This window comes from Sciurus carolinensis, chromosome 5 (genome assembly GCF_902686445.1).
Source record: "Sciurus carolinensis chromosome 5, mSciCar1.2, whole genome shotgun sequence".
Lineage (NCBI taxonomy): Eukaryota > Metazoa > Chordata > Mammalia > Rodentia > Sciuridae > Sciurus > Sciurus carolinensis.
The window spans coordinates 124,434,077-124,447,137 of record NC_062217.1 but is presented as its reverse complement, the minus strand read 5'-3'; the positions used below and the strand labels follow the sequence as shown (position 1 = coordinate 124,447,137).

Sequence of the window (13,061 nt, the reverse complement as noted above, 5' to 3'; positions counted from 1 at the left end):
CATCAACAACTTAAAAAATATTTTAAATAATACATGGGGTATAACTTCCCATTTTGTTGTTGTATATGATGTGGAATTACACTGGTCATGTATCCATATATGAACATAAGAAAGTTATGTCTGATTCATTCTACCGCCTTTCCTATTCCCATGCCCCCTCCCTTTCCTTCATACCCCTTTGTCAGTGAACTTTTATTCTTCCCTTCCCTACCCCACTGCCAATTATTGTGAGTCATCATCTGCATATCAGAGAGAACATTTGGTTTGGCCTACAGATTTTTGGGATTGGCTTATTTCACTTAGCATGATAGCCTCTAGTTCCATCCATTTACCAGCAAATGCCATAATCTCATTTTTTTTTTTAAGGCTGAGAAATATTCCATTGTGTATATGTACCACATTTTCTTTATCCATCATGTGTTGACGGGCATCTAGGTTGGTTCCACAATCTAACTGTTGTGAAATGAGCTATTATAAACATTGATGTGGCAGCATCACTGTAGTATGCTGATTTTAAGTCCTTTAGATATATGCTGAGGAGTGGGATAACTGGGTCAAATATGGTTCCATTCCAAGTTTTCTGAGGAATCTTCCTACAGTTTCAGGTTTTTCATGTGGTACAGATGAGTGTTGATGCCAATTTGATTTAGGGCAGGAAATGTAGTAAAAAGGAGTCAGAAACCTGGAGAGGCGAGATGTTTGGAACTGGAAAGCTTTGGGCTTGTTGATGAAGAAAAGATAAAGATAACTTGGGTTTCAAGCCTTATTTTCTAGAATGACGGAAATGCCATAAAGAGAAAAATCAAGAGAGGTTGATAGGGCAGAAATGATAAATTTGGACGTGTTATATTTAGGATGCTGGCAAAAATCTGGTTAGATGTATTCAGCAGTGAGAGTTCATAAATGGTGATGAGGAGATTGTGAATGGGAAAATAAAAAGATATGAAAAGAATATTTTTGCAGGACACACAAGAGAAGGTTGCTGGAAGAAAGAATGACATTTACTTAAAAGAGATCCTAGAAAAGTTATGAACAAGTTCAATGGGTCTTCCACTGAGGCAGATATTTCCAGGATTAAAAGTGAAAACTTTTTCCTCCATGAGATAACCACTATTACTATATTCCTTTCCAGTTATTTTTCTATGTAGGAAAGACTTTAACAGTTGAGATCAAGCTACATGTGTGATTATATGTGCATTTCCCTCACTCAGTACATTGTAAGCATTCTTTTATGTTACTAAAATTTTCTCTTAAGTATCTTTTTTTTCCCCTGAAAATACCAAATGAGAAAAAAATGTCTTTACAGCAATATTTTGAAGCAGGGACATACATTGTGTTGGAGATTCAACTGGACAAAGCCTTGGTTCCAAAGCGAATGCCAGAGGAGCTAGCCAGAAGGTATGTAGCAGTGGTTCTCAAGCTTGTTTAATACAAGCTGTTTAGGTATAAATAGGAGGAAATCAGTTTGTCCCTGTGAATGTAATTTCCCCAGGTTAATCATGAGTTTTGTGTTGTTTTTTTTCTCCAGATGGAATTTCCTTTGCTATTGTTGTTTCCTTATTACAAAAATATTATATGCTTACTACAAAAAAATTTTAGAAAACCAAAATGGGAAGAAAGTATAAAAACATGGGGCTGGGGGTATAGCTCAGTTGGTAGAGTGCTTGCCTTGTAAGCACAAGGCCCTGGGTTCAATCCCCAGCACCTCAAAAAAGAAAAAAAAAGAAAGTGTAAAAACATCTAGGTTTTCTACTTATGTAGTGATAACCATTTTTAACCCTTTAGTGTTAATCCTTTTGGAGTTTTTTTTAATATGTATTTTTTTAGTTGTGGGTGGACACAATACCTTTATTTTATTTTTATGTGGTACTGAGGATTGAACTCTGTGCCTCACCTATGCTAGGGGAGTGCTCTACCACTGAGCCACAACCCTGCCCCATTTTGGCATTTAAAGCCCCCATGTTACACACACACACACATAACACATCATGTATACATATAGGTAATTTGGGGGGTGGGTACTAGGGATGGAACCGAGGGACATGTCACCACTAAGCTACACCTTCAACTCTTTTAACTTTTATTTGAGACAGTGTCTTGATAAATTACTAGTCTGGCCTTAGACTTGCCATCCTCCTTCTTAGCTTCCTAAATACTTGTTTTCAGGCATGTGCAACCTTGCCTTGACATAAATGTAATTCCTGAAAATGACTTTTGCTTGTGTATTACTAGGAAGTTGTGCATTTCTTCTATGTTATCCAATTTGTTGGAAGACAATGGTTCTAATTTTTTTTTTTTTTTTTTTTTTTTTGTACTAGGATGGAACCCAGGGGCATTTAACCGTAGAACCACATCCCCATCCCTTTTTAACTTATTTTCTTTTTATATTTTAAAATATTGTTTGAGTTGTTGATGAACCTTTATTTTATTTATTTATATGTGGTGCTGAGGATTGAACCCAGTGCCTCACACATGCTAGGCAAGTGCTCTATCTCTGAGCTACAACCCCAGCCCTAATTTACTTATTTTTGAGACAGGGTCTTGCTATGTTGCTCAGGGCCTTGCTAAATTACTGAGGCTGGCCTTGAACTTGTGATCCTGACTGGTCTTTCCAAGTCTGTGATTACAGGCATGTGCCACCACTTTCATTTCCAATTTTAGAAATTTCAATCTTCCCTCTTTTTTCTTAGTTTGCTAAAGCTTTGTCAATTTTGTTGCTCTCTTCCACAAACCCGCATTTTTATTTCATCAATTTTTCTCTATTGTTTTTCTATTAGATATTTTTTCTCCACTCTGATTAATTTCCTTTCTTCTGCTAGCTTTGGGCATAGTTTGCACTTCTTTTTCTACTTCCTTAAGGTGTACAGTTAGGTTGCTGATTTGAGAGTTTGCTTATTTTTCAAGTATATATTTAAACTATAAATTCCTCTGAGCACTGTGTTTACTGCATCTGATAGATTTTGACATATTGTAGTTTTGTTTCACTTATCATGAGGTGTTTCTTTTCCCCCTTAATTTTCCCTGTAATTTTTTCCTTTAAATCATTGGTTGTTTAAGTGTGTTGCTTAATTTCCATCATCTGAATTTTCCAGTCTTTCCTCTGTTATGGATTTCCAGTTTTATTCCATTATGATCATAAAATATACTCTGTATGGTTTCAGTTTTTAAAAATTTTTTAAATTTGTTTTGTGACCTGACATATGATCTATCCTGAAGAATATTCCATGTGCCCTTGAGAAGAGTACATATTCTGTTGTTGGATGGAGTGTCCTGTTTGTTAGGTCTAATTGGTTTTTGGTTTTGTTTGAATCCTCTAATTATATTTTAATTTTCTGTCTAGTTCTATTATTTAAAGGAGGGTATTGAAGCCTATAATTATTATTGTAAAACTGTCAGTTTTCCCCTTTGATTCTATCAATTTTTATTTCACATATTTTGGGACTTTGTTGAATGTGATTGTTATATTTTGTTGCTGTATTGATGAGCCTTTCATCAATAGATAATATCCTTTTTTGTCTCTTATGAATTCTTTTTTTTTCTTAGTTGACATGACAAGTATTTAATGATCATTTATCTGTATAGTAAGTATTCAGATAAAATCATTTATCTGTATAGTAAATATTCAGATAAAATACATTAAGATATTTGAAGAAAGTTTCTTTTTCTTACAGAAGAATGTCACAAAGCTTAAATAATATACCTACTATGGAACAGGAAATAAGTCCAACTAAGTGGCTCAGGATACCAAGTGCCATTCTCAATCTGGCACGAGTTAAATGTACCTCAAGAAATTACACAATTACCTTCACTTCAGAGTCTTGTGAACTCTTGATTTCGAATCTATTTTGCCTGACAATAATCTAGGTATCCCAGCTATTTTAGTTATTATTTCCATGAAATATCTGATTTTATATTTCTACTTTTGACTTGTTTATGTGTTTATATCTAAAGAGAGTGTCTTGAAGTCATCAGATAGAGCCTATGTTTTTTAAAAATCTAATTTGCCAATCTCTGCCTTTTAGTAGGAAACTTTAATCCATTTATAATTAATGTGATTATTTAAGAATTTACTTCTGTCATTTATTTGTTTTTTACATGTCTTAAATGTTTTTCTTCTATTCCTTCATTGCTGCCTTTTTTAATTAGTTGATTTTTTTCAGTGTATTATTTGGGTTCCTGTCTTCTGTCCTTTTCTGTATATTTTTAAAGTTGTTTTTTTAATGGTTGCCTTGGGAAATACAAGTGATAAACTTGATAACAATATAGTTTGAATAATGCCAACTTAATGTCGATACTATACACACTGCTCCTGTACATCTCTACTCCTCTCCTTTATATTTTTATATTGTTACCATTACAGATTTCATCTTTATTATGTGTCTGTTAAAATAGATTTATAATTATTATTTTATACATTTGCCTTCTAAAAAGAAGAGGGGAGGAGTCACAAACCAAAGTACAGTAATATTGCCTCTTGTATTTATCTTTACTAGTGTCCTTTATTTCTTCATTTGACTTTGAATTATTGACTAGTATCCATTTATTTCAACCTGGAGAACTCTCTTTGGAATTTCTTTTCTTAGCTCTTAATTATTTGGGATTGTCTTACTTTCTCCTTCATTCTTGAAGAATAGTTTGCTGAATAGAATTCTTGGTTGGCAATTTTTTTTTTTTTTTTTTGTCAGACATTAAATGTATCATCCCAGTATTTTCTGCCCTCATGGTTTCTTGTCTTTTTTTTTTTTTTTTTTTTTTTTTTTTTGTGGTGCTGGGGATTGAACCTATGGCCTTGTGCTTGTGAGGCAAGCACTCTACCAACTGAGCTATGTCCCCAGCCCTCTTTTGTCTTTTTAAATTAAATTAAATTTAATTTCTTGCAAGTTTTCTGCCATTGAGCTATATCCCCAACCATTATAAATTTTATTTTGACAGAATCTCACTAAGATTACCAGGGTAGCCTCAAACTTGTGATCCTCCTTCCTCAGCATCCTGAATAGTTGGGATTACAAGGTGTAAGCCACACCTTGCTGGCCTTGTGGTTTCTAATGAGAAATCAGCTGTTAATCTTATTGAAGATCCTTTGTCCATGATGAGTTGCTCTGTTCTCCCTGTTTTTGTTATTCTCTCTTTGGCTTTGCTTTTGGCAGTTTGAATATAAACTATCATTATGTGAATCCCTTTGACTTTATATTGCTCATAGTTTGTTAAGCTTCTTGGATGTGTAGATTCATGTCTTTCATCAAAGTTGGGAATTTTGGGGTCATTATTTTTTGAAAATCCTTTCTGCCTCTTTCCTCTTTTCTTCTTCTGTGACTTCTGTTATGTATATGTTAGGTAGCTTGAAAGTATCTCACATATCTTGGGTTTTGTGAGCTTGTCTTTATTCTTTTTTTTTTTTTTCAATGTAGTGCTGGGGATTAGAACTCAGGGCCTTGTGCTTGCAAGGCAAGCACTCTACCAACTGAGCTATATCCCAGCCCTTGTCTTTATTCTTAATGTTCCTCAGATTTAATTATTTCAGTTGTCATGTTTTCAAGTTCACTGGTTCTTTCTTCTGCCTAATCAAATCTACTGTGGAACCCTTTTAGTGAACTTTTTTATATCAGTTGTACTTTTCATTTCCAGATTTTTTGTTTAGGACATTTTTATAATTTCTGTTTCTATTGATATTCTCATTTTGCTTCTACATTACTTTACTGGTTTCTTCTAGTATGGTGTCTGTGAAACAGTTACTAATATTAACAATCTTTTTTTTTTTTTTAGCCGTAGAGAGATAAAAGGCAGATTTCTCCTCCAACTTAACTTACCCAAATCCCAAATGACAATATTTTAGAGTAAAAACTAATTAGAATGGTAATGATAGAAAATTATACCAAATTACCTCCAAATAATATAAAAGATTATTTGCCAGTGGTTTCTGACTATATGTACCAAACTGCTGGAATTATGTCACTATATAAGAATATGTGTAAGTTTAAATCAGTCTTCAACATATGAAAGGAAGCTCAATGATTTTCATAATAAAAGAAATGGAAATTAAGATTACCCAGAAATGTCTTGTTTTTTTAATTGCTGAAGATCAAAAAGACTTGATAATTCGTGCTGTTGTTGATGAGGATATTTGGAAACAGGCCCTCTCATGCAAACTGGGGAAGTGTGAATTGGTACAACTCCATTGGAGAGCAATTTGGTCAGTTATTTAAATAAAAATTGATGAATCTTTCAACCCTTTGATCTGGTAGATCACTTCCAATAATTTATTACTATAGTTTGGATCTAGATTGTCCCTTAAAGGTCCATGTGTGAAAGAATTAATCCTAGTTTGGCTCTATTGAAAGATTGTGGAAGCTGTAAGAGGTGGGGTCCTAGTGGGAGGGTTCAGGTCATTGGAGGTTCAGGTTCAGGGGTTGTGTGTCCCTGCCTTCTTCCTCTTTATCTTTGATATCTGGGATCCTTAGGTGAAGAACTTTGCTATATCATGTGCTCCTGCCATGATATATTACTCCTTCCCCTAGAGACCTAAATATTGTGAGTCTACTTAACAATGGACTGAAAAATCCAAAATTTTGAGCTAAAATAAACTTTTCTTTTTTAAGTTGATTATCTCAGGACTTTGTTACAATAATGGAAACTGACTACTATGTTTATCTTTCAATAAAAAGATATTGAAAGTTTATCTTTCAATAAATAAAAGTTTATCTTTCATTAAGTGTTCTTATCAAGGTTATCAATTGCTAAATCTAGTAGTTAGCTGGAATCAGCATTTAACTACTCAGTTCTCCTTGAGAGACTTTCTTAACCTGGTTTTTAGGGCACCATACTCTCTTGGTTGTATTCTTCCCTCCCTGGCCTTCGTTATCTCTCTAGCATCTGAATGTTGGAGTTTCCCAAAACTCAGTCCTTGAACTAGCTTTTCTCATTTCCTTGTTTTTAATCCAGTCTCATGGCTCTAAACACAATCTATGTACTGACGCCTCCCCAATTTATATTTCAAGTCTGGACCTTCCTCCTGAATTTCAGGTTCATACATCTAATTCTCACAAACTTTCTGGCAGAGCCACAGTTCTCTTAAGTGGTTTCCCTGCATGGTAGACATTCTATCTTTCAGTTTTTTCTTTTCTTTTTCCTTTTTTACTAGCAACTTTATTGAGATATAATTCGTATACCATATTCTTTCCTTATTTAAACTGTAAAATTCTGTGGCTTTTAATATGTTCACAGTTGTACAGACATCACCATAATGAACTTTATAACATTATCATTACCCCTCAAGTTGAAGTAAATCTTGTATACAGTGGTAGTTGCTCTCTCTTTCTTGTCAACCATCATGCTATCTCCTTACCTATATGCCCCAGCACTAAGCAACCACTTATTTATTTATTTAAATTTTTAATGCATTACCAACTCTAGACATTTCATATAAATAGAGTCACACAGTGTGTGGTCTTTGTGAGTGGTTTCTTTCATTTAGCATAAATTTTCAAGGTTCATCCATATTGAAGTATATACTTTATTTATTGTATGAATATGCCACCTTTTATTTCTCAATTCATCAGTTGATGAACATGTAAGCAGTTAATTCTCTTTTTTGGTGGTACTGGGATTGAACCCAGTGCTTTACTACTGAACTACATCCTCAGACCTTTATAAAAACTTTTCATTTAGAGACAGTCTTGCTTGGTAGGCGATGTTCCGTCCAGCGGAACTGGCGTGGAGAAAGGAGACACCACCAATCTTTAGTTGACCAGATTTATTGCGTCCTCCCTGTTTTCCTGCCTCCTTTGTTCTGCCACTATCTCCCTTCTTCTTCCCTCTCCCTCTCTCCTCCCCCAGGCTCCTAGCTTATCAGCCAATTATAGCAAAGCTTTCTCTCACACAGGAGAGCATGCAGAGGAATGTCAGCATAGCACTATATGGATCACGAGCTGTCCACGCGCGGCATGATATTAGATAGCCAATCCTTGAGCCTGGTGTCAACACGTCATAAGTCTCCAAGGAACTAGTAGGCAAGCAACCTTTATGGGTACTCCTTATTTTGGTACCCAGTGCCCTTTGGCTCATTGCCAGGCGCCATCTTGTCCAAGACGGCCCTCAACAGCTCCCCCTTTTTGTTATAAAAAGAAAAGGACAGCGACTGTGCCTGTCTTAGGTGCCAGAGTCAGACTTTATCCTTACCCGTCATTGGGAGTCAAAGAGCTGTTGGCATGCTTTGATCCCTGTCTTAGGTTGGTATAAAGTCCACCCTGTGCTTACCCGTCATTGACTACCAGTCCTGTAATTGGGAGAGCCAATCTGAGGATCAGAGCCTTGGTCCATGGCCATAAGGGCTTGCTGCACCACTAAGGCTTGCCGTCTTTGATGACTCCTTAGAGACAACAGATATCCGAGCAGCAATAATAACAGCAAGAACAACAATCCCATCATAGCAAAACTTCCCATCCATTGTTACCAAATTGTAACGCTGACTGTAAGAAACTAATGGCTTCTGGCATACCCGGGACCTTGACCTGAGTACTATTTACCACAAATATAGAATTTCTCAATAGGGTAGTCAAATTAGTAAACTCTTTAGTCCATGTCCCATTAAGCATGCTACCAAGCTGTTTGGACAGATTGGCAGCAGCAGTAAAATTAGAATAGGGTATCGGGTAATGCATAGTGCTTGGGCGTGCACTAGATAGCTCATCTGTGTGGTAACAGTCAGCATGTCCACTTGTTCTTGTAGTAAGTTCACTCTTTGGTTAGAATCAGGATTCCCATGGCGAGATGCGCATTGATGTTTTCCTGCGCTGTCAATGCTTCGGCAGTGGCTTGTGACAGATTGTTGAGCGGTGAGCAGTAGGAATAGCAGTTCCTAGGGCAAGTCCAGCAGCAGTGGCAGCAGCTGCAGCAACCGCCGCAGCAACAGTGATGGCTATAATGGTTGAGATACCAAAATCTCTTTTTGCTATCACAGGTAGGAAATTCCACTCACTATGTATTAAGGTCACTGGGACTGGAATGAATTTTGGAATCCCGGCAATCACAGCCAGAGGAAATATTGAAGCATCCCAACAACTAGACACATAACACTCTTAACACATAACACATAACACTCTTAACACATAACACATAACACTCTTAACACATAACACAGTTAAGGACCTCAGTATCATTATCATTGTTATTAGTAATGTTAATATCAAACTTAGAACTCAGACAGAATGAACACAAACGGAGGCGTGACACATACGGGAGTAGGGGGGAAAACCTGATAAAAGGAAGAGTAATTGGCCTCGCACCCTGTATAACTATAAACAGGTGTATTACTTCCCTTTATATAGGTTTGCTTTAGACTGTACCTTTAATGAATGAGAGAGAGATTGCCTCCCTGTATTATGGCAGTTTCTGAGGTGGCTAACCAGAGGAAGCAAAGACTACCTCTTAACTTGAAGTTTAGACTAGTAATAAGTGACTATACAGTGGAACTAGCTGGTAGGTAAGGAATACCTAGAAGTTCTGTACTAGGAAATAATTGAGGGAAAATTTGTGTGCCATATCCCCAAAAGTTTTAAGAAGAACTGACAACAGCAGGCTTACCACCATCACCATCATTTTGTGTTTTGGTGCCATTTTCTTTCTTATGGATAGTTCTTACCAAGCGCCCGGGACACAGATAGGTTGTTGTTGGTCCTGAGGAAAAACACAAACAGATCCTCTCCCCCAAATTAATATTGGGTCAGGTCCTTTCCAGGACCCAGTCAAGATGTCTTTCCACATTGCTTGTGGATGGCCACCAGACTTTTCACTAAAATGTCTATTAGCCGCAGTACAGCCCATAGCATCCAAAGTTAAAAAGTTGAGGATGAATAAAGCAAGGTTAAGTCTGTTCTTGGGAGGGGCTAATGCCCCTATTCCCCCTTTTTGTTTAGTTAAGCAGACTTTCAAATGTTTGATTAGCCCTTTCCACAATAGCTTGTCCTTGTGGATTGTAGGGCAATCCTATAGAATGATAGATATTAAACTTTGAGCAAAACTGTTGAAATGAAGAAGAAGTATATGCAGGCCCATTATCTGTTTTAAATGATTTTGGCCTTCCCATAGCAGCAAAGGCTTGAAGGCAATGACTGATTACATCTTTTGTCTTTTCCCCTGTATGGGTGGTAGCAAATATATATCCTGAGTGGGTATCTACAGTTACAAGTACAAATCTTACAGTACCAAATTCAGGGATATGGGTGACATCCATCTGCCATAGATGATTTGGAAGGAGTCCTCTAGGATTGACTCCAAAATGAGGAACAGATAAATGAGGCACACAAGCAGGACACTGTTTTACTATATTTCTGGCTTGCTCTTTTGTAATGTTATATTTTATTTTGAGAGTAGTGGCATTGACATGAAAATCTTTATGGAAATTAATTGCTTCTTGTACAATATTAAATACATGAGGATCTCTAGTAGCTGAATCGGCAGTAGAATTTCCTTGAGCTAAAGGCCCAGGTAAGCCTGAATGTGCTCTGATATGGCCTGTATATAAGGGTTCTTTGTGAGCCCACAGAAGAGTTTGCACTTGATAAAAACATTGTTGTAAGGTAGATTGGGGACTAATGGGTCCAGCTGTCTCAAGCCGTGGCACAAGCTGGACAATATAGAGACTGTCAGTATAAATATTCAAAGGTTCCTCAGGAAATGTTTGTAAGGCAGTTATAATTGATTCCAGTTCAGTTTTTTGAGCAGACTTATAGAAGTGATAAAAGTCTGTACTTTATTAGAAACTACTGTAGCTGTGCCGGAGGAGGAGCCATCTGTAAAGATTGTATTTGCTGCTGGAATAGGTTGAGCCTTAACAACCTGAGGGAAAATAACAGGATGTCTTCTGAAGAAGCTGACAATAGGTGAACTTGGCAAGTGATTATCAAAAGCGGCCATGGTGGAACAATAGACAACGGCCCAATCTTCATTATTGTTAACTAGTATTTCAATCTGTTTTGCCGTGTATGGGACAATAACTGTCTGAGGATGAACTCCAAAAACTCAAAGGGCTGTCTTAAGTCCCAATGTAACTAGATTTGCTACCATCACAGGATACGGGGAAACAACATTTTTTGGGGATACTGGCAAATGGATCCATATCAGGGGTCCAGTTTGCCACAACAGACCTGTAGGAGTATATTCAGAATCTAACACTATGAGGCTAAAAGGCAAGGATAGATCAACTCTATCACTATGAGCATTTTCTAAAGCTTGTTCTACCAACCTCAAGGCTTTTCTACCTTCAGGAGTTAAATTTCTGGGGGATGTAGGGTCTGAATCTCCTTGGAGAATATCAAACAGAGGCTTAAGTTGACCAGTGGTGATTCCCAAATTTGGTCTTACCCAATTTATATCACCTAATAATTTTTGGAAATCATATAGAGTCTTAAGCTTTCCTGTGGCTAATTTAATTTTTTGTGGCCTAACATTGGTATCTAATATTTGATGTCCTAGAAAGGTAATAGGGCTGCGGGTTTGCACCTTTTCTGGGGCCACATGTAATCCCCCTTTTTTTTTTTTTATGACAAAATGGTGTATACCAAGGGGAAGTGGAAGGAAGGATATGATTTTCCTTCAATTGTTGATTAACTATTTCCTGGGCCACCTCTATTTTTTCTTTAGAAAGGGGCCACTGGGGGACCCAGATAGGATTATTGGATTTCCATGTTATCTTTAATGGTTCAGTGGCCCCTCCAGAAAACCCAGCCCCTTAGTCCCTGCAGACCTTTATATATGTACTTAAATATTTATTTTTCCATGGTCTTATAGCTTCTTTATACCATCTATTTGCTTGCTCATAAGCTAATTGTTTTATTAAGAGCATAGCTTGTTCTGAATCCCCAAACACTCTAGCAGCCGTTTGGATTAGTCTGTCAACAAAATCTGCAAATGGTTCATTACTCCCCTGAATCACCTTAGACAACTGCCCCTGTAAATCTCCTGTCCCTTGAATTAACCTCCAGGCTTTAGTGGCAGCAGCAGCAATTTGTGCATACACTCCAGGATCATAAATAATCTGCTATTGAATACCTTCATAGTTTCCTTCCCCTGTTAACATTTCTACATTTCTTTGAGGAAAGCCTGAGGCAGCGTTACGACGTGCCGTTTCTAATGAGGCTTCCTGCCATGCCGTTTTCCACACTAGGTACTGTCCCCCTGATAGCACAGCTTTACATAGCCTTTTCCAATCTTCCGGCACTAGATTTAGCCCCAATACTGATTCCAATATACTAATTGTAAATGGGGCCTCTGGACCATACGTAGCCACTGCTTCCTTAAAGTTTTTTACTGTTTTGAAATCCAGAGGTTGGTGGAATCTTTGTCTATTTTGGTCCTGTAGCACAGGGAAGATTTTGGGACTGCTGAGGTTTCCTTAAGGGGGGTTTCTTCTCCTCGCGGTGAAAAACCCATCTGATTTACAGCATGAGATAACTCCTCCCAAGGGTACTTTGGAGGATATAGGGGGCAGGCTGCTTGAGGGGGAGCGGCTGCCTCCAGGAAGGGATTGGTATTCCTTCCCGATATAACTGATGGGGGCGACCGTGTCCTTGATGCTCTTTCTAATTCCTCCCTAGTAAGCCTCTTTTTCTCTTCTTTCTCTTCAGGAGAAGTTACACTTAGTTGTTCCTTTATCTCTTCCAGACATATATTTCCTTTTTCTACTAAAGTTTTTACTCTGCCTCTCTCAGATGTTAGACATTCCTTAATGAGCTGCCACATGGGAAAAGTACCTCTAGATAACAGGGGTTGTTTTTCTGCAAAGATCCTCTTTATGATGTTCCCATTGTGGAATATTTAGGATTTCCTCTTCCAAAAACCAAGGACTAACCTTGGCCAGTGTAGTTACATATGCTGTTACAGTAGATCATTTTACAGCAGTTCTATTAGCCTTAAGTACATCTTGTATGGTTCCTATCATATGATTTCTAGACACTTGTGACCCCATCCTGGAGCTACGAGACCTCCCTTATCGGGGCTATGTAGACTCCCTTCACCGGGATTATGTGGCCTCCCTTCACCGGGGTTATGTGGCCTCCCTTCACCGG

At 37.4% G+C, this 13,061-nt stretch overlaps 1 protein-coding gene across 1 annotated transcript in view; it reads left to right on the top strand.

Annotated features, from left to right (window-relative positions):
* The window catches only part of Cfap70 (cilia and flagella associated protein 70), a 100,760-nt gene that overhangs the window by 43,255 nt on the left and 44,444 nt on the right, over nt 1-13,061 (top strand). Inside the window, exon 13 of the mRNA XM_047552512.1 lies at nt 1,307-1,398. Within this exon, the coding sequence (XP_047408468.1) occupies nt 1,307-1,398 (92 nt within the window). The remainder of the gene's footprint in view (nt 1-1,306; nt 1,399-13,061) is intronic.